Source organism: Sturnus vulgaris, chromosome 3 (genome assembly GCF_052056855.1).
Source record: "Sturnus vulgaris isolate bStuVul1 chromosome 3, bStuVul1.hap1, whole genome shotgun sequence".
NCBI lineage: Eukaryota > Metazoa > Chordata > Aves > Passeriformes > Sturnidae > Sturnus > Sturnus vulgaris.
The window spans coordinates 74,441,140-74,463,968 of NC_142245.1; the positions used below are offsets into that span (position 1 = coordinate 74,441,140).

Here is a 22,829-nt window from a genome sequence, read left to right on the forward strand (position 1 = left end):
GCAGATGTTACAATTAGAAGCACTGATGTGGGAGTAAATACTTTGCTGATGTCAGAGAAATTGAACTTGGTTTTGTTCTTAAATCACTACAATGTACAGTGTACTAAAAGCTGATTAAAGATAGCAATGTATTTGTTTCTCCTACCTATATACATGAATGTATTGATGCCAGAAAACATGATAGAGGTAAAATCCAGGGTGACATTACTGTCTGCAGCATCTGTGCACTCTGTAATGCCTTTTTGCAAACCAGTCCAGAGTCAGTCAGTAATGCCTTAACAACAGAAGTGAGTTGGTACTTTGGGTCATATCTCTCTCTGGCTATGACGGTTCATCAGTTGTGCCATGTACTCTGTACCATTTCCATGGTGCTATTTGAAGATGGCAGCTGCTGAAGCTGATGAAAGTAAATATAAATGATGACTGCAGTAATGGGACCTAGGAAAAAAATACTGTCTATGCTCCCCCATACTTGTCCATAACAAAATTCTGCTTTCAGAACTGCAAAATCTCAGAAAGCACACTTTCTTGCTATCAGGTAAATGCTGTGGATTTGCCATTTCGTGCATTTGTTTCAAAAGACCTACTGACTAGCCAGGTTCTTCTTTAATATTTTTGGCTGACTCCTGTCACCGATTTTCATTATGTGTGTCACTATTACCACCGTATAATCTGAACATAAAAAACATGGTGCTGTAACAAATGACTCCACAGCATTGACAGTTTTAGCAGGACCATTTCAAGGCTGATGAAAAATTTCCCAGAGAGATCTCAGGTCAGGTTTACATAAGCTAAACAGGAAATGATTGCCACCATTCACATTAAATCCTAAATGTTTTGTGTAACTTCATCTACATTTTATGTTCCTGCATGTCTGTCTATCTTTCTCAGGTGATGAAATTCCACACTTCCTTAGATTAGGGAAATAAGTTGATTTTTCACAGTTTGTTGTTCTTGCTAAGCTCTACAAGGTTTTGGGATTTTAAATATGTTATTTAATAGACAATAAAAAGTTCCTTCAGCTTTTGATTGTTTAAATTTTACATACTTTGTAAATTTTTATTATACCTAGGGGTTTGTTACTGCTTTTTCCCTATGGACTACTAATGGAAGTTAGCCTGTCTAGCCCATGTGCTAGATGCTGTTAGGATAAAACTGCCTTTGACTTTCACACCTCTCAGGGGACGAGTAATTGTTGTGTTCAAACAGCCTGTAATTGTGATCCCGCTGGCTTTCTCAGTACGCTTCTGGCTATTAGAATCATTAAACAACTCAGCACCTGTTAACAGCATTGTAAATATTCAACCCTGCTTGTGTGCAGGTTGAGTCCAATATAGGAGAAGGCTTACAGAGACCAGGCTCATAAATTAGAGCTTCTGACAAGTCAATTATTGTGAAACTGGGCTTCACTGTGAAATAAATGAAATGGTGTGCTGATAAAAAGGTAGGCTGTCTGTTTATAGCAAAGGGGAACTAATGACTAGATGATTCAATGCAGTGAGCATGAAACTGCATTGTTTTTATTCTTTATCTGTAATTAAATAGTTAGGCAATATTGCTTCATAGAGGAACTCACATATTATGCAGTTTTTATACTTGGAACATACCAACATGCAGAATTCAACTTGCATTTATTCCTGAGCATTGAAATCTAATGTCATGATACCTCTGTTTTCACTAATGATTTTAACACAGTCTTTCAAGATGAATTGCTTTGATTTTTATTAGGTGAAAATATGCTGAATGACCAGGAAACTCCTGTGGGTGTGCTTAAAATTATATTTGCCTCATTACAGACAGTAGTTAAAACATACTGGTACCACTTCACTCAAGATCACAAACCATTTAAGATTTTTCTTTACATTTTTTTATTTCCATTAGGCAGCTACATATTTACTCCTTTGACAACAAATTACAAAGAAGCAGCAAATTTAAAATTCACAAAAATATTTAAAATATATTATAAATTCCTTTATGATTTTAACTTCAGTTAACTGCAGTGAAACACTGCAAATTGGGCAGAGCACAAGAGCACAAACTTGTTTGAATTGGTGTCTTAAATTACAGTCTCAGGAAAGAATTTCAGTGTATTTCCCATGTTCCTTTTTTTTTGTTTTATCAGTATTCATCATGAATGTTATGGTACTGCAGATAAAGGTGATGAAATTATATGGTGGAAGTCTGAATACCATGACAACAAAGTGCCTTAATTATAAGCATTTCAGAAATATTCTATTCAATGTATAGAGAAATAATAATGACTCATTAGTGGTTTAGGAGTATAAAATAGAATTTTTTTTTCACCTCCTTAAACAACTTATTTAGCTAATTTGCTCAATTACTTCCAGAAGGTAAACAAAATTTGATAAAGTAATTTCTGCTAATAACGAGAAAATAAATGTGATTGGTGATGTCAGGGAGATAAAATGGGCAGATAGAATTTTTGACCATTTTGTATTATTGCTATATCACTTAATTTAGAAGGACACTCGTGAAATTTAGGTTGCATCAAAAACACTATTAGAGTAATATTTCAACAAATGCGTTTCCTTTGCATGAGGTTGATAATATATGGCTGAGTACTGCATAAAACATTTTAGTCAATACAAATATTTCTGTTAGTTTGGTTTGGTTTTGGACAATAGGTGTGTTATAAGCATTTCAGATCATCTCAGCATGTACCCATATAAAATGTCACAGAGTTGAATACTCCACTGCCGTGTATCTATGCTTTGTTGTTTTCTCATGTAGCTGGCTGGCATCAGAACACATTTTTAAAAACCTTTTCTTATGGTATTACTGGTTTATTCCAACTATACCCAACTATAAGTAAATATTCAAAGCGTCAAAGAATTAATCCCATAATTTGGGATTAATAGCAAGAAGAAAATATCTGGACATTGCAATACTGGTATTTAACATTTAGGCTTTTTTCGTTATGCTACTCCTATTTAAAGAGATTTATGATAAAAAGCTTTTTTAAAGAAAATAATAATGCCAATCAGATTCTTTAAATTAAGCAGTTACATAAGGATGTTTGTAGCTTATAAGAATTTAATTCCATCTTTTGAAATTTGCATACAGCAGCATTACAGTAAATGATACAGTAAATGAGAGTTTAAATCAGAGAATGGGATTCATCTGCCCAAATACACTATCCACAACTGAACTGATTATCTAAAGTTCTCTTTTTTTAATCAGTGATTACGTTTCACCTCATCCTGAAGCAGATATTTAAAATGCTTCAGATGAATAGCATTCTGCAAGTGCACATTTCTTTCCAGTGCCAGTGAAAGGAGTTTAAAAAAACTCAGGTGCAGAAGTAACTTTGTAAAATTGGCTAAAATGAGTCTCAGCACATGCTTTTGCAGCCAGTTGTTCATCTGCACAAAATAGCATTGAAAGAACCTACTCTCGATTACAGTGGGGTTATTTAAATTGGGAATGCTGAGTACATCATAACAGTAGTAAATTTTAGTAAAGCGAGGCAGGTAGAACAAAGGAGCATTTTTCATCATTGCACAATCTCAGTAGTCTCTGCCACAGTATTTGACAGAATTAAATTAGCAAGAACTACCTTTTTTATTCTGCTTTTTAACAATTCAGTAAATCATCAGATTTTATGTTTGTTTTAATTCTGCTTTGAAATTGCATGGTTTAATTACTCTGCTTAAATTCAAAATATTAAAACTTCCTAAGCATGCTCAGTTTTTCTTTATTTCTAATTGAACTTAATTGTACTGCATTTTTATCCGGAGTAAAACTTCTCACTGAAATTATGTTGGTTTACATGAGCAAAATCTTATAATACGCCTCAAGCTCTACATTTAAGGAATGCAAACTTCAGTCACTGTGTCTTTTTTATATGCTACCATAAAACGAAAATATATTTTGTCCCACTTTATAAACACTTTTCCTTCATACAGAGAACTAAACCATTGTGATGATATAGTTTACGTAAACATTTTGTTTGACAGTGAACATGTGAAGTAACCACATTAACAAATACTCCATTCCTTTTTTTAGCAATTCTAACTTTGAGAATAAAATGTCACAGAAATATAACAGCAAACAGCAACATTTGGATGGTATAAGTTTGCTTTTTCAAGAGATGTCACTATATGCCTAGTTTTACTTTCAGAGTTGCAGGATGTAAGGACAGTTGCTCTCCTGGGTGGGTGTTCTTCCTTCATCCTGAAGTTAAAATACTGTTACTTGTGTTAACGTTGCTTGTTCACTTTCACACCTATCAGAAAAGTGTACCTGTGAAAGCAGGAAAATTTTCCCACTAACAAAGTAGAGCCAGTTCTGTTTGTATCAATCTTTCTATTAATAGACGGACAAATTGCCATCTTTCCATGCTTGTCTTATGTTGTTTACTCCCACAAACCATTTAAGAATCATTAATTTCTTGTTAATCTTTATAAAGGACTGTTTAATTGTTTAATGTGGATATTTGCTGTTCCATGTGTATATTGTAGAAGCCTTGTTAGTTTTCCTAGAAGAAGTTATTGTTAAAAATCTTCAGACTGTAAGAAATATTCATGTAATGCATCTGCTCTCATTTTACCTAGTTACTATAACTTGGATGACGTGAGCCATGACACTGTGAATAAGTACCTCTCAAGCCTTGTTGAGAAATCCCTGTTTGATTTGGAAGGCTCCTACTGTATTGAAGTTGGGGAGGTAAGACTAACCTGTGCCTTACAAGATTCAGTAACATACACGCTCCTAGAAGCTGTGAACAGCAAGATACAAACTCCTTGATGTGAGATGATAGAGTTTGTGGAGCTCTTTGTACGACTTACATTGAAAACTGTTGTGACTAAATTATGATGCTAAATTGGTTTTGGTGTTCTGTCTTTAAAGTAGTCTGAACATGCTTCACAGTTATGTAGGAACACATTATACTGAAACCTTTGGGAGCTCTGTGTGTTTGATTCTTCTTCTAACAGGATAATCGCAGCATTGAGCCCCTGACGTACGGCCGTATTGCCTCCTATTACTATTTGAAGCATCCAACTATTGGCATGTTCAAGGATCAGTTGAAACCTGAAAGCAATATTGAAGAATTGCTCTTAATTCTGACAGTAAGTGCTGATATTTCTTAAAAATATTTTTTTTTTTACTCTTAAAAACACAAGTATATGAAAAAACCACACAAAATGAAGGAGAGCCTTTCTCCCCAGTCTCTAATTTATTTTTTATTGTTTTGAGAAATATACCTGAATCGTTTTTGATGTTTCAAGTGTTTCATCTTATCAGTACATCAGGATGACTTTATACACTTCTTTCTCTTCTTACATCCCTTTATAATGTGCAGGATCTGTACAAATCTGATATTTGTCTTTTCTAAGTTGAGTATATTACTAAAAAGCTATAGGAATGACTGCTTACACTAAATCTGTAACAGGACATCACTTTGTCCTGGGACAATCCGGAAGATACAGCAGCTTTAAGAGGCAGGGGAAACATGTGGGAAACTCCTCTTTCCTAAAATGTCTGCTTTCCCTTTTCCCAGTCACCTCCCAATCATTGAGGTCATAACCTGCAATAACAGCATCTCCCATAGTTAGTCTAGAGACTGTTTAACAGAGAAGTGCAATGCAAGGCCAAAGACACCATGTGTGATGCACTGTGTTAGTATTACATTCTCACCATAAAAGAATCAGGGTTTATTCCATTTTCCTTTTTAAGTACTTACGTACTTATAGCTACAGCTTTTCCTTTTTCAGCATGGTGTAACTCGTACGAATATATTTCAAAACAAGAAGTGCCTGAATATTATCCAGGAAAACTAATTTCTACCTCTATACAATTATAGTCTCTGTTGAATTAAATACATTATACAAGTGGCCCAAATTCAGTAATATTCTGATTTCTAAGTGTTAGCTTCAAAATTTGAAGTCCCATCTTACAGTATTTATGTACTTTGTATTTAAATACTTTTGTATTCATTTTTGTTTCGGCGTGCTGCCAAAACTTCTCTGAGGAGAAATACAAGAAGAAAAGTTAAAATAGTGCTATTCAAAAGTTTTCAGCTCAACAAAATATGATCAGCATTTTATGACACTAGGAAAACCACTTTTCTAGTAGAGAGACTTTTCTTCCTGATAAATTTAGAGCACCTGCTGCAAACATTCAGAGTGTTACAGCTCAGAAATAAAGGCCACAATACTCTTTGTAATGGAAACTGTTAGACAGCCTAAATAGGGGAATTGCTATCACTGACCCTGCAGTACCGGTTGTTCTGCTGTCAGAAAACATTGCAATTATAAAAAATGAAATTCGGTGTATTCGGGTGAATTCAAGATTATAATGATGATCATCCACAATACCTAGATATGCTCTATGTAAAATAACTGAAATTTTAAGAAGAAATACCACATTTGATCCGAAGTTAAATAATAGAATGTTGAGTATTCAAGAAGAGTGTTTTATTCCAGCTGCTATCTCTTTAAAATCTCCTCTCTAGTGAAAATTTTCTGCACCTAGAAGTGTCAGGATTTTTTTTTCAGACAGATTTGGGTAAGGAAAGTTTGAGAATATTAGCTGAGATGGCATTTCATAACACTACCTTAGCCGATGAGCGGGATATGGAAGAGAAATGATGGAAGAACCTAGTGTTGCCTGTTTGAATTTGCCTATTTGAACTGTATGCACTCATGAATTGCAAAAGTAATTGGCAAATATTTCTACCCTGATGTTGGGTAGAGATTGTAAAATTTTAAGTTTATTGATCTTGCTTTATTTTCTTCTAATTTCCTGAAAACACAGTTTTGTAAGTTATCCATCTAAAATCTCAAGAGGAATGAGACTAAAAATAAAATTGCTTAGGGGTCAAAATGTATCAATTTTAAAGATGAAAAGTATTTATGAGTGCAGGATGCCATTAGAGCTGATAGTTCTTGCTTACTTTTTATGTGGATGTTGATTCTCATAATTACTAGTGGAACCTACTATTCTGTCTTGTTGAAGGTGTAAAATGAAAGATTTTTTCAATCCGATGCAGTGTTGAAAAGAAGTGCCATTTCAACAGTTATTGCCAAGGATTTTTTTTTTCTCCCCCTAAACACTGCACATTAATGAGTTTTATAATTACAGCCTTTCCTTCACACCTCTATTGTTAACCAATGACATTACATCTGCCTCACTCCACTGTTGCCCTCCTCCTTCTTATTGAAGCATTTAGCGGTTTTGGCAATAGGGAATTACATGGCATGGGGTAAGTAGTCTAATTAGGTATAAGTGAAAATCCTGAGGGAAAAGGATGTTTAAAAAGTAATTTGAAGAATCTCTTAATGATGCTGAAACTGAAAGCTGTAGCTATGGTACAAAAAGGCCTGTTACCATTACAAAATAATTATAATTGTGAGTATTCTGCTGATCACTCAGTTTTAAAGTTTTACATTTTAGACTGTGTTTTTTAAGAATAGCCATCCAAGCATTTCTCATGCAGTTGCAGGAATTCATAGATGTAACACTTATTTGTTGGAGTTCTACCTAAGCTTGCAAACCTTCAGGTATTTACACATTTCTGATGTATATAAGGAAGGCAGACTTGAACAATTTGAAGAAAGAAAATCCTGATTTTGATTTTTCAAATGGGATATATATATATATCAAATATAGGTAACTTGGAGAGGAGCAAAAATTTGTTTAAAACAAAATGTGGAAAAAAGCAAGATTTTGTTCAATAATTCAGAAATTTAGGATTACATTAAGGGGGTTAAATCTGAGTTTGATTAAAGGATTTTGAGTTTCAGATTGATATTTTTGCAGGCTGAATGGAAGTGTTTGAAATTCAGGATTGATCATCAGTGAATTATCTAGGAATCTTTACAGCTCACACGAAAAAGTAATTGCGAATCATCCAGTTTCTAGTGTTGGTAGATCTCTCAAAAAAGTCACATAATAGCAAGATTTGTTTTCATTTAGTGTAAGACCACTCAAAGTCCTCTCCAGTATCTGTTCTTTTCTCTGTTTTTATTTTACCTTTTCATTTTGATCATCTGTCAGCATTTTACAAGATCAAATGTTTGGGTTTTTTTCCCCAGTCTGGTGTAGGGGTTGAGTATTCATAACATGAATAAGAGAATGGCACATGGGAACAGCCCAACAGTCATGTTGTAAATATATAGTAATGGGGGATTCGAGTAGGTGGGTGAAAATCCCCTCATGGTTTCCCTGCTCCTCAGTAAATCTGTACCTGAGATGTTTGAGCTCTTACTGCTTGGGTTTGCAGTTAGCAGGTGGAACTTCACGTTCAGTTATTTTTGTCACTGGCTTATGCTAGTGGACTGGACTGGTAATTTTTTTCTGAGAGAAAATGTTTGATGTTTTTCCATAGAGCTTTCTTTAAACCTTTCCTAACCATGCTCAGACAGTAGTAATCCAAATGAGCTTAATCACTGTTGAGTTATGGTGCTTCTTGCATTAAGTATTATTGATGAGAAAGTGTTCATGAATTATTACTGACAGGCTGGATTTCCCTGAGGTGCCTAAAGACTGTTTCCTTTAACTCTGATAGTTAGGTGCAGAGATTAAAAAAGAGGTCTAGGTAAAAAACAATGACAGATACTTTAGGGTAATTCTTGTCTTTTTCTCCACAAATGTTTTTAAAATCAAATAGTGATTTGTTGTACCTTGAGGAAAGTCTCTCATTGATCAGGGCTGTGACACCTAGATCCACTAGTTTCATGATTGTTGGTGATTTTTAACTTATCTTGTTACCTGGTTAATATTCCTTTTTACAGAGCAAAAAATTTGTCATACCTGTCCATACCAGACAGTGAAGGGGAGAATATAATTCCCATCTCTCATCCCTTATCTCCATGTTGTCCCTGATTACTTTTTTTTTAAATTCTGCCTACAAAAGAGAACTGGTTAGATTTTATGTGCCTACTGCTGTCTTTCATGTAAATTGTTTATAAGAGAGAGGATTTTTTTCTTAGAAAAGGGAGCTTAGAGAGTGAACATGGTATTTTTGTTATAGTGTCTCTCTTTCTGTGATACAAACATGGACATAGAAGTTTGGTATCCACATACCTCTTCCCTATATTTCTTTCTGAAAATTGATTTGGTGACACTGGCTTGTATTAGACTAAGTAATTTGGAACTGAGCAGAAAATCTATCACTATTGGAATCACAGATTTGGAAGATATAAGGAGGAGGTTCATGAAACAGGCACTCTCCAAGATACATAGATAGCAAATGAGTAGAGTTATTAATGCCTTATCTGTTTTTCATTACCTGGTAGGTATTTGTACTATGAGAACCTAGATAACTCAATTAACTTGTAGCTTTATTTCCTCTTCATCACTGTTCACAATTCCTGTTTCAGCCAGGGAAATATGCAATTCTTTATGAGTATTTGCACTCCCAGTCTAAAATAATTTTATTTCTGTATGGAGATTCTGTTGCTGATTTGGTCTCCCATGAAGGGGCCGCAAAGGTTTTTGACTCAGTGATAAACCATCTTTTCAACAGGTCTCCAGTTAAACACCAGGGAAGGAGGAAATAATGCCTTACAAAAATACTGTCAAAAGTAGAAGCTAATGTGGTCTGTTTCATTTAATATTTTCCCTGCAAACCATGGCAGAATCATTGCTTTTAGGAATTTTTAAGATATTATATAAAATTGGGTCTCTGTTCTTTAGTCATTTCAGAAAAAAAGTCAGATCACTCTTCCTAAGTCAGTGTTTACAGTTAGTGTGAAATTTGCATTTAATTTAGAAGAAAATAAATGTGCTACTATGATTTTCTTCCAGGCATAAAAGCCTTTAAAGACTTTCCATGTCTCATTTCATATCTATGGTACACTCTCAACAATATGAACACCAAGGCTGTGGCCTCAGCCATTATTCATGTTTTAGTGATAGAAGAAATATTTTTATATATTTTAATAGAAGAAAACTGTTATCTCTTACAATTAAATCATTTCTTTACAATAAATCTGTACCAAGGACTGTTCAATGCATAAATTTCATCCTAAACAGGCATTTCTGGGATACTTAATTTTTATATAATCCAAATTCTCTGGATTTTAACGTGTTAAAACATTTGTGCTTCAGTTCCCACTTGAATCATCTAGATGGTATCACAATGTGTTTAATAGTTTAAATTTCAAAATGATATTTGGGTTCATGAAAATAAAACAAAATGCTACAGTGCCTTATAATAGCGTCCAAATTTCATCATCTATGTCCAGTATATTCAAAAACGTCTTGTACTTGGCAGAAAAAGTACTTATATGGATACTCACACGTTTAATTAGCCTTGATTTTTCTCTAGTCCCAGTAGATGGAGCAGTTTTTAATGTTGCTGTAGTACTTGAATGTAGTAAATTTCAAACATCATGGCACAACTGTTTCCTGGTCTTCTTTTTCCAAATGATTGCTTGAATTTTAGTTTGAAGGCATAATATTCTAGCTGCCTTTCCAGGAAAGCAAAGTCCATTAGTAAATCAAGGTAACAATGCCCACCAGTGACAGCTAACTCAACATGGCATAAGTCTTCCATTTTTATGGCATCAATAAGAAAGAATTACAGTCAAAACCAGAAAATACAAATCCTTTCCATCTCCAGTATACATGAATTTCTAACCTCCTATTTACAAGTCTTCTTTTTTTCCCATCCAATCTTCTTATTTAATTTCTGTCACTATATGCCAGTTTAAAAACAAACAAACAAAAACAAAAAACAGCTGAGTCAATACTCACAAAAGCTAAATTAAAGCCTATTTTAAAGTTGTAGCTAAATGTTTTTGACAAACATTTGCCATGACAAAGGTTATAAAACAAGAACCGTTATCTTGGATATATAGGGGTTTTTTTTTAGTTTTGTTTTGGGGGTTTTTTTGTTTTGTTTTGATTGCAGTGCAACATCCACGGGAAAAACTTTTTAAAGTTTTTGTGTATAGCTGTGGTAGTAGAAAGCAGTAGCCTCAGGCTATATGCCCATTTCAAACACCTGCTGTAGTAATTGTTTCTCAGAAAAACGAGGAACTAAATTCCTTTAACGGGATGCAGTTCTTGTAGCAAAACACTCATGTGTACCAGTGGGAAGAATTCTGAGAGCCAGGTAGACAGAGGTACTGTCCTGGCCTGGTACTTGCCAAGGTGAACATTGGCTGCCATCTGTGCAAATCAGTTTGCCCACGGTAGAAGCAAGTTCAGTGATAGCAAGCTTGGTTTAGCTGACTGCTCAAAGCTGCATGCAATTCAACCATGCACCACTTATTTGTTTGTCTATTTTTGCACAAACACCTTTTACTTACTGCTTGACAGTTAGAATTGTAGCCACCATCATACAAGATTTCAAATTATGCACAGTTGTGTCAGCAAAGCATTCATACAAGAAATTAAATGGCTTTTTTCAGCAGTCATGTCATATGGCTGTATATTTTCAAATATACAATATATTTGTTGAAATAATGTTTGTGTTTGTTGAAGCAGAACCCAAGTTCTCAACAGCATCTTTGTTAAAAGATGGTAAAGCTGAATGTTTTATAATCTGTAAGGCTGTTTTAATAACTGTGTGTTTGTCCCAAATGCTCCAGCAGGAAGTCTTACAAGCTTAGTTTGTCTTTAGCAAGTCAGTTCAAGTTCTACCTGCTTTATTCCTCCCAATTTGTAACTGAAGCAGGATAAGCAAGTTTAGGCCTTCTGTACCTGGCAATTCTTTTGTCTTCACTGGCTTCTAAGTAATGCCTGTGCCTTGATGGATTTATGCAATGGTACCACAAGTTATAACAGTTAACAATCATATTGATGACTTTGTTTTCATAGAATACAGTTCACTTAGTGACACCAACTGGGCCATACAGACTGCTGTTTAAAGGCACAAAAATATTCTTCTCTGTCAGCATAAAATGATTTGTTTGTAAAACTGTTAAGAGGATGACATTGTAGCTTGTTCCCTGATTGGAACAAAAACTTCAGGATAAGGATTGGTTTGGCTGAAATGATTACATCATACAAGATTGATATCCAGCATATATTGTTCCTTTAGCATAGTAGTTAAAAAAAAAAAAAGAACATAAGAGGATTACTGATCAGTCATTAATGAAGTATCTGACACTTGTATTTTCCTATTTGCATTTAGATTCTTTCTTTGTCTCATTTTCTCTTTTTTTTTCCTGATGGGGGGCCTGTCTAGCTTCAGAAATTGAATTTTACTTTAAATGTTGACATTATGTATTATCAGAGATGAACTTTTAAGAAATCAGTCTCTCCTATTTAGAAATATTTAAGAAATAGGCCTCTCCTATTGCCTAATATTTACAAGATGTTTAATTTCACAGCTACTTAGGTAGGCTACCTGGAATTTTAGAAGAAATAGCAGAGAAATTTTTGCTACCAAAAGGCTTTAGCATTTGGAAAAATTTGAAAGCATTTGAAAAAATTGCATACATATTTGGAAATTCCTTGTACGTTAGGAAGGTTGCTTTTAGAAAACAAGCCATTTCACATTTTCTTCACCTCTGCAACTTAATAAATGTAAGCCAGGCATCAGCAAGCAAAGTATTAGAATTGATGTATGGGAAAACTCTCAAAGTGTGCACTTTAATAAGTACTTTTTCTGGGGTGATGTTCAAATTCAGCTTTCCTTAATTTATAGTAGGCCACTGTCCTCTTTCCATGGAAGTGTCAAATCAGACATCACCAATTTGATTGGGTAGCCCACATTCCAATTTCCACTTCCACTGCCTTTTCTTTCTGTCTTCCAGTGGAAAAGAGTTGCAAGCCAGCAGAGATTACTCAAATTACGCATTTTCAGAAAGAGAAAATATCTCAAGTCTATTCCTCTCACCTTATGGGGCGAGAAAATGGCTAAAATTCTTCTCACAACAGCCTTCTTAAGTGTTTCTCCTGGCAGGATGTCACCATGCTTCCTTAAAAAGTGGGTGCATACATGTCTCTTGTCAAAAGAATTTTATGTACAACTGATGTGTACAGTATTAAGAAATTTTATCTTAAACTTATTAAATCATTGAATGCATGGTATTTTGTAGGTTAAGGAGATTAATTTCAACTGGTTTATCATTTGCTTAAGGCAACAAGCAATTGTAAACAACATGAGGTGTAGATAATAGATTATTTTTTTCTTTCGTATATGATTGTCTTAATATTTACTATATGCAGTCATATAAGATGCTAATTTTTAATACTTCTTTAGCTATATAAGAATGCATGTTTGCTTTCTCTTGATTCACACAGAACAGATGGATGCTTGACTGCCTGCTAATCCACAGCTGGAATGGTTTCAGCGGTTTCCACGTTGCTGGGTTAGAGTGGCTTTTCTAGTGGACTGAGAGGGCAGCAAGAGAGGGATATCATTATTCATCAGTATCCCAGTGGGATCGCTGCCAGCAGAGATTAATTTTTTCTGTTATGCTTGTAAAACAAGCTCAGGTGGAGTCTCTAATCCTCAGGGCACGGGTGGCAGATCAAGGAAGATGCTACAAAGCTAGTTAATTTTCAGATTCTAGGGGAAACAGAAGCTCTGTTAGATGTATAAATACATGATTGCAAATTTAAGTAGCTCAAATCCAAATGGGATCTTCCTAGACATCTGGTCCCAAAAATCTCTGTTTTCTTTGTCTTTTAAAAGAAGTTCTTAAAACTTTATGCCAGAGGCAAAATATCTTCAACTCTCTTAATCATCAGCCACCATTCCATTTTTTTAATACAGACCTTACAGCGTATTTTACATTAATGTCTTTATTTACATGTAGGCAAGACATGGTATATGTCTGTGTAGGAACACTGGGTTTGCAGTGTTCTCACAAATTTATGTGCAGTGACAATCACCAAGAAAAATTACCACTTGCCATTGAAAATGGGTTAGATTTGCCTTAGTAATGCATGGCCATCCTATTTTGGTAATGGCATGTTCTGTTTAGGTCTATAGTGGTACAAGGGCATTTTTCCCTTGTTATTCTTGGTATCAGACCTGTTGTCATTTGTAACAGAAATGTTGATAGAACTCAAATCAAGCATCCCTAAACACTCACAAGTTGTCTATTTGTATAATAGACTTCACATATTTTTCCTTTACTGACTTTTTCATTTCCTCAGTAATTACCCTTCTTTCTCACTGTTGTAATTACCAGTGTCTTCCATCTATGTATTTTCTTGTAGCTCTTGAGTTGTTCAAAACATTGTGTTAGATTTTCAGGCAATGTTAATCCACATAGTTACACTGAAATGAATGGAGATGTGCCAGTTTTTATCAGCAGGGAACTACCCTTATTGAAATTTACTTGCAACAGCTGTCATTTCCTCTTAGAGTTGTGGGTTTTTATTATTATATTAAACTATTTTCGTTTAAAAGTGCTCAGAGTGACACCAGTAGCATTGGCTTGCTAAAAAGACATTGTGCATGTAGGCAACTTCCAAGTTTCCCATATATTTCTGCCAGTTTGTTTTGTTGTTCTGATATTCTGGGCTTGAGCCTCTCTTGAGCACAGACTGCTACTCATTTCACCACATGATGACAGGTATTCATGCCTGTGAACTTTTTATTCCCTTTTGTCTCTGGTCACATAGTAGTCTAGATCCAGAATTTAATCCAGTACAAAAATGCAGCAGTGTGCATTTGTGGCTCCCCACTAGGGGACCTGCCACAGGTCAGCAGATTTGAAATCTGTTTTTCAGCACACAGAGCTTTTACAGCTTGCCATTAACATATACAGTACATAGGGGCCCCATTTCACATAAAGAATCAGTAGTGCTTACTCCTGTCTCCATGTAGAGTGGCATTAACTTAATGCAGAGATCTGTTAACTTCTTCCCTGGGTTGAGCTCTGCACTGAAAGATCCCAATGGAGGATCAAGGCCAAAGATGGAAAATGACTGATCACTTTCCCAGGGAAAGCTGTGTGCCAGGATTTGCTATTCCAGTTTTTATTGCTATCATCATCTCAGTCAGTAGTTGGGCCAGCTGATTCAGCCAAGCTCAATTTCAAAATGTGGACAGACATCCAAATGGAACTGAAGTCGAGTTCCCATGACTATGAGACTTTTGAATGTATACTCAGAGAGATTTTCCCAGTTTAGAAATTTTCCCAGTTTTGTATTAGCAGATTACTGAGTTCATGCATTGAAAAGCTTTTTCTGTAGTAGTGCAATGCAATTAGTTTCAGTATAGCCAAAACCAATTTTAAATCTTTTCTATAATATGACTTGAGATTACAGGGAAAGTAAGCTGTGGGTCACTGCCCCATCTAGGTTTTAAGATTGAAAAAATGGAGCGATGATCGCACACTCAAAATGTGCGGGTTCAAAGCGTTCTCATGAGAAGCAATCAGAAAAGTAAGGCATTTTGGAGAGGCAAAAACTCTAATATACTATTTACAGCAATAAAATGTAGTAATTCTCTCACATTATGAAAATTCACTTTATAAATTCAATTTGTACCGTTCCATTTATGTTTATTTGCTGTGGTCAAAGTCATCTTATTCCAGGTGAATAATGTGTATTCAGTACCAAATGTTTGCTCTTATTTTTTTCCTAATTTAGTCTTCTTTCACATTTATTTTTTCATAAACTGTGCAAGTATTATGGGAATACTTATAAGCAATAATTTAACTTAAAAACCTAAGAGCAAACTAAAGCCACATCTATGAAAGCTGTACAGGTTTAATACCATAAAAGTACCTATACATTCAGGGAAAATGTATTTTTAGAACTGGTTTTATTAGGACTGGCCAGAAAAAGTAGCACTGAATTATGACTGTGATTATAACCTTTATGAAATATGGTATGTGAGAGGTAGGACTTAAAATAATGAATTCATTCCTTGTTGTAATGTTTTAGTAACATTTGTAACTTAAATAGAAAAATTTCCTGAAATAGAATGGTTCTAGAAGTATATTTTTTAACATTTAGTAAGACAATTACAGTGATTGTATTGTCTGTTACTGTATTATCCCCTACACTGAAACTCAGCTTGTCTAATATGCTTAAGAAACTAGAGGGGAAAAAAAAGGAAAATCAACTTTCAAGTTAGTATAGAAGTCGTAAGAACTTCTTTCCCATGTAAAATCACTGTTACTTTATAATAATCCTCCCTCTCCTGTATGCTAGCATGCTTGCATATTCTTTTATCAAGTGAGGCAGAGGTCTGTAATTTAACTTTGTAGTTTAGAAGTTCCCAGATCTGCCAGGTCACTCTCTGCTACTGGTAGCTAATATTGCTGACCTCCTATTGCTCTGTGAGCAGTGGCAAAGGTCTTTCAGACTCCTGACCTCTGGTCATCAGGAATGTCATCAGTAGTTTGTAGTTTGGATGTTTTAAGTAAGAGGTGAACTTGTGAAATCTAAACCCTTTAGGGTGTTTTTAAGTGATCACTCAACTGTTTCATTGCCCTAGGTTGTGCTTTTTATGATGTCTGTAATTGTAAAATTTGTGGTGTTTATCATTATCAGCTATTTAAAAGTAAAAATTGGTACTTGTCTATTTAAAGTTAAAAATATGAGAATACAACTAATGCATTGCATATTAACATAATAATAATTAATAATTAATTCCTCTGATCAGTAACATGAGAACTAAGAATTGTAAGAACTTACTTGTATGTTCTTATAAACTATGTTTGTAGGTCCCATGGCAGAAATGGGCCCATTTTAAATCCTGAACGATAGTTACAAATTGTTTAAAACATAATAGATTTGCATAATTGCATGTTGATGGATTCTACAACTTTCTCCCTTCAACTTCTCGTGTCCAACTGGAAATTTCCAGTGTTTGCACTGTTGAGTCTTACATCCAGAGACAAAGCCCAGGGTAGCCCAGCCTCACTGTTTAGCTCTTACCCAGTTAATCGGGTTAATGTTACACTTTGAATTCATACTTCTTTATATATATATATATATAATTTCTAAAAGTCTATTAAACACTAATTAGATAAAAAATTTTAGAAGTTTATATTTGTTTTATAAAATACTGAGCAGGTCTTTGTCCTTGGACAATGCTCTCCATCATATGCATCTGTTTCCCTCCTTTTCCAGAGGGTGAAGAGTGGTCTGATGGGGTGTTTAAAAAGTGACTGGAGCATTTTCCTATAACCTAAGCTGGAGTGGAGGGTTAGGGCAGAGAGCTCCCAGTGAGGGTCGCAGTGCCCAAGTGGGGACCCTCTTTCCCATAGGCAGGGGCAGCTGCTGCCTGGAGGCTCTGACTCTGTGCCCTGTGGCTCAGTGCTGGCACAGGGCTCTGCTTTCTGCCTTTCCTCCCTGACAGCCACCAGCCCTGGCGAGGAAGGCACGGGAAGGGCCCCGAGGGGAAGGAACCACACTGCAGGGGTGGCTCTAACATGCTGGGTGCAGCTTGATGGCACTGCCACATACACGTGCGGTTGATGGGGAGGTGTTGTACAGTATCTGAAGACCAGGAGTTTATTTTTAAACTGTGATGAATGTGTCTGTGATGAATGACAGTATCGTGTACAGATATATTTTAATCTTGCCTGAAAAGTGTCGTCTTCTTTTGAACCATGTTAGCCATTTTATAAGATCTTTACAAAACCTCAGTCTGCTCTGTGGTTTAGCAGAGCCTGCCAGCCTGCCCTGAAAATCTGGAGCATTTCTTCTGCAAAGTTTGTCTTAAAAGTTTATTTTTACATGGGTGAAACAGAGTGAACTGGCAGAAATGGAATTTTTTTCCCTTTTAGTCTATAATATGAATTTTGAAAACACATGTCATGTTTGTTCTTAAAAGTTGTAACTAGTAACATATGTTTGTAAGTGTCTTTTAACTGGAATATTGTCATAGATCTTTTATATCTAAGAGTAAAAAAACCACCCAAGCATTTGGAAGTTTAAATTATGTCTCATAAAACTGGGACCAAAATGCATACATTTAGAGGGTACCAATAAATTCCTTAAAATAGGAGTTTATAATGGAATCACTAACAAAGATAAGCTTTTCAGAGCAGTAATTCTAGCAAGTACTTCTCAAATTCTATTTCTCAATCTACTTTTTGGTATGAGCTGAAAAATCACTTTTAAGTTAGGCTTGGTTTTGGGTTTTTTTAATTTTTTTAAAGTGTATATTTCCTCACCTTTATTAGTTTTCTGAATATAAATATAAGCTTGATTATCTTTAGCTACCTGTCAGGATACATCTGTGTGAATGTAATGTCTTTCCTTATAAATCAAACTCACACTCAAAAATGTGACAATAAAATGTACTATAGATATGTTGGTTAATTTAAATAATGTTTATAGTATACACTTGTGCCATTTATTTGTCACATAATATGGTCTTTTTCTCTTGGGAAAATAATGAGCAAAGGAAGATTATCTTGGGAGCTTTAGTTAACCATCTTTTAAAATTTTCCTTATGATATAGGTAACAGGATCAAATGAGATTTCTGTCAGCACATGAGTGGAGATATATATGTATATATGTATCTAATTGGAAATGATTCCAAATGGTTTTAAGTACAGAAGCTCAAGTATCCTCAAAGAAAAATTTAGAATTTGTAAATCTGTTATAAGTCAGATGTTACCTATCTATTCACAAATTATCAGTCCTTGTTATTTCTCTATTTTGACCATGCTTCTTTTCTCTATCCTATATTAGGGACAAGTAGGTATCACCTAAATGAGGACAAGTACAGGTTGCTTCAAATTTTATATTCCAGTTGCTTCCTGTACAGTGTGGCACAATGTGGCAGGCCTGGATGCTGCACTGTATCACTTTGTACAATGGATCAAAAGACAAAAGACAATTGTATAATAATATTACTGTGGAGCTTATATTCGCCTATCCAGTTTCCAAAGATCAAAATATGCTGTTTTCACTTGGGAAAATGGGTTGGCATACCATTGTACTTCTGGTAGCAGAGAACTAAAATTCCTAATGCATTGTTAGTGTTAATTGCAGAACAGCTGTAAAAAACCACCCACATTTATTTACTGTAGCTTATTCATTCTATTCACAAATGTATGATTTTTGCAGTCCTTCAGCATGTACTTAGACTATTAAAGAAGTTTATATAACTTAAATCAAGTTTCAGGTAAAGAGAACAGAATTACAGTACTAGCTAAAAAATGATCCTTTTCTCCTTTTTTATGTTAGTATTTGATTTTAGTGCTAGACTGCTGCAAGATTTTTTATGCTTTAGTTTAAAAACTGTTTATTTTTGTGGCAAAATGTTCTAAGAATGCTTTTCCCTTGTTTCTTTTGATATCAGAAACTTGAAAGAGAACAAAATATATTGCAAGCTTATTAAAGTTGAAAATGTGATTGGGCTCAGAGTAAAGAAAAGGAACATACAGACAGTCAGTCAATTCTAAGGCAGTTTCAATAACACTGCTAAAGAAAAGACTACTGGTTCAACTCTGGAATGTGAGAAACTATTTTTGGTTTGGTTTAGACCCTCACTGTTACAAATTAATCAACTGCTCTTTAAAGTCTAGAACTCATTAACTTTCTAAGTTTTACTGTTCCCATGACTGAACTTAAAATATTCAAGTTTGCTTTAGTAGCTCACCTTGATTCCATTTCTGTCTGTGGTCCACAAGTATCCTCTTCTCTCTGTAGACAAAGAGGAAAGATGTATTTACTCAAGATTTAAAATATTTTAGAAGATCTACACGCGATATAAGTTTATAGCTCAGCTCTCACTATAAATTAATAATTTCAGCCAAACTTACACTTTTTGTGGGCAGAAAGAAAATCTGGAGGGGGGTTACCTTATGGGCTCTGCGGAGCACAGTACTCACCATGTTGGATATCTTATTTAAATTTTAGTTTGATCTGACTCCTCAAATGCCTGATAGTACCACAAAACTGCAAGAGATATATTTTAAAATAGTATGAGTTGTTTCCTTTTAGGACTCTTCTAACAGTTCAAATAAAGGGTGATAGTAAGCTGCATATTTGAAGCATGATGTTTTAGACAGGATTTTAAGATGATTCTGTGGCTGCTGTTATGCAGGAAACGGAATTCAATTACCAGAATAGCCCTTTGGCCTTGTAAAAGGTAACTGTCGAGTTTATGCAGGTCTGTGTGTGACATTTCTCAGTGGCAGTGCGAGTTACTGTCTCCTATATGACCACCCTGTATCTTACACAGGTTGAAATGTAAGTCTGAGATGACTCCTACACCCTTGAAATGATGCAGCAGTCTCTAATGCCCAAAAGGAGACATTATTGGGAAAGTCCATCACAGAAATGTAGGAGAGAGAGATGTGACATGACTATCAAATGCACAGTTGCAGAACATGTAGCTAAGATTCCTGGTTATCTCCTGGTATACACCAAGTTATGCTGAACTATGTAGCTGCTTGTAAACCTATCATTTGTACACAGGCTGCAACAGCTCTGATTTAAGAGGAGAAAAAGGGGAAAGTGAAAAATGCACAGCAGTGCTTTGTGGTTTAACTATGAAGCTTGTATTAAGTTTCTTGACTTTAGAGTGAAGATTAATGATTGATATGTAGTTTGATCTGTTCCCTCGCCCATGGAAGTAAGAACGGTGTTCAGATATGATGTACTAAAACAATAATATATTATATATTGTGTGGCATAGTTGAAGCTACAGCCTTCACAGAACAGATTGAGATTTGCAATGAAAAGGAAAACTAAAATGAAAAAATATTGAGTGAACAGCAGGGCCCATTTGAGGTGATTACAAAGGATGTTTCTTTATTCTGTCTTTTCTTATGCAACCTGAAAACAGTAGCAGGGGGTTACAAGCAGAGTTCATCACAAAGTTGTCAATCACTGTCATTTAACGTTTTGCAATGGAAGATGTCTTTATTCAAGGACAGCTGGGCAAATCAGAGAAACAGATTTGCAGTTAGTAGTCTGTCCAGCCTACACTAAGCAAACAAGGACAGGGCAGACATACCGGCCTCTCACATAAAAATATAATGGACTCTGCTGACCTCGGTGCCCTCCATTCAGCTTCATTCTCAGTTGTATAAAAGCTTCACTACCCATTCTCAATTTCCTTTAATTACCTACATGATGCAGATAAGAAAATGAACCTCACTTACTTACAGTCAATGATCACAAACAGGAAATTAAGTAGGCAAGTTGTTTAAAATAAGAGGAGTGTTTTGGATGTAAATAAAACATGTGCTGGGGAAGAACTAGGGAAAATGCATTTTTAGGGGTACCAATTGGTCTGGACTGACTTGGCTGATCCTCCTTCTTTCTGCTACTTTAAACTGCAAAGGAAAACTAAGTAAAAAATCTCCTTGGTAAATATTCTTTAAAATATCTTTGAAGGAGAAGCCAGTTAAATAAAAAGAGTGAAGCAAACATGCAGCCTTCTATAGGGCTTAAAAAGATTGTGACCTTAGGTTCAGAGAATAAATGACCACAGTTTTCACAAGAGATCTAGCAGAGACATCCAGGATTAAGCAGCAGTTGTCTTTATTCAGTCTTCACTTCTAATCTGCAGTTGAGATATGAAATAAATTAATGACATTCTGATTTTCTTTGCAAATCTTTAATTGTCTAGTGGTTACCATTCCTTTTACACTGATATCGCAGTTTAGACATAGTTTCCTTGCACCATTAAAGCAAATAGAAATTCTGTGCTGTCAGTTTTCAAGGAGGTAAAAACCAGCTTTCTAACTGCTTTTAGGAATTGTCAGAAAAGGTTCTATGTCTTAGGATATTAATGAGGGGATATGGTTCTTTGTAAGTCAATTAGGTGGTTCAATTAGATGTTCTAAAATTGCCATTTTTCTTTACCTCACTCTTCACTGGTTACTGTTGTGAATATTTCATTAATATGGATTTGCAGGAAGTCTGACAAAATTGAAGTCTGACAAAATTGAAGACTAAAATGCAAGATATTGAATCTATAGTTTAAGAGGAATATAAAACCCTGAACACTTTAATTTAATGGTCTTTGCTAAGCCTGTAGTTTTGAAGACATTGCCCTTCAGGCTCCCCAAATGACTTTTTATTTTATGACAGAAGAAATATACTCTCTTAAATTACAGATGGAAAAAGATATCACATATTATAAAACTCTTATCTTTCTTGCAAGTTTTATTATTTAGAAAGATTGTTCTCACTCCAGACAATGTGTACACATGAGAGGATGCACAAGAGAATTTTGTGGAGGGAAAAATTGCCAATTAAGTCACAAAACTGACTCTTTAGCCTAAATTATAATTCTTAGGATGTTTCTGTTGAACTTTTTTTCAAAGACAGTGGATTTCCCGAGAAGGAAAATCAACATCTCTGCCTGGGAGACCAAAACAGTTGTACTTACTCCTCTCAGCCACTATGATGTTGCTGCTTATAACTACATTTAGATTACATGTTGGTGGGCAGCTTCTTCTTGCAACAGTGAGAAAGTTCTTACACAGCTTTAATTTTGGCATGAATAGCATTAGTCCCACTCTGGAACACAGAGAATGTTTTCACCACCTACTTAAAATTTTGTGCTTTGTTTTGATCACTCATCATCAGTTGCTTAGACACGGACTGCTCAAAATATTGAAAAAAAGATTTGAAAATAACCATATCAGAGATATTTCAAAGCTACTGGGTTTTGAATACGAAGAGAAAAACTTAAAACCTGAAACTATGAGTTTTTGACTTGTTTATAGCTAACCTTACAGTGTTTTTGTGAGCCAGTGAGGTAGGATACCTGTGGGCCATCTTCTACTGCTGAATCCATCCAATGAATATATTTATTTAATTGCATTTATTTTCCCCTTCTCTAATGTTAGCATCGGCTATGTGAAAGAAAAAAAGTTTAAAATCTATAAGTGTGTCAGTATTTGAGGTTTATTATTTTAGTTATTGTTTTCCCATGTATGATTTTAATAAATAAGTATACTTTCTAAAC

The 22,829-nt window shown here is 35.0% G+C and overlaps 1 protein-coding gene across 1 annotated transcript in view; it reads left to right on the forward strand.

The window, feature by feature from the left end:
* The window catches only part of ASCC3 (activating signal cointegrator 1 complex subunit 3), a 250,562-nt gene that overhangs the window by 205,732 nt on the left and 22,001 nt on the right, over positions 1 to 22,829 (forward strand). Inside the window, exons 35-36 of the mRNA XM_014880409.2 lie at positions 4,575 to 4,686; positions 4,956 to 5,090. Coding sequence (XP_014735895.2) covers positions 4,575 to 4,686; positions 4,956 to 5,090 — 247 coding nt within the window. The remainder of the gene's footprint in view (positions 1 to 4,574; positions 4,687 to 4,955; positions 5,091 to 22,829) is intronic.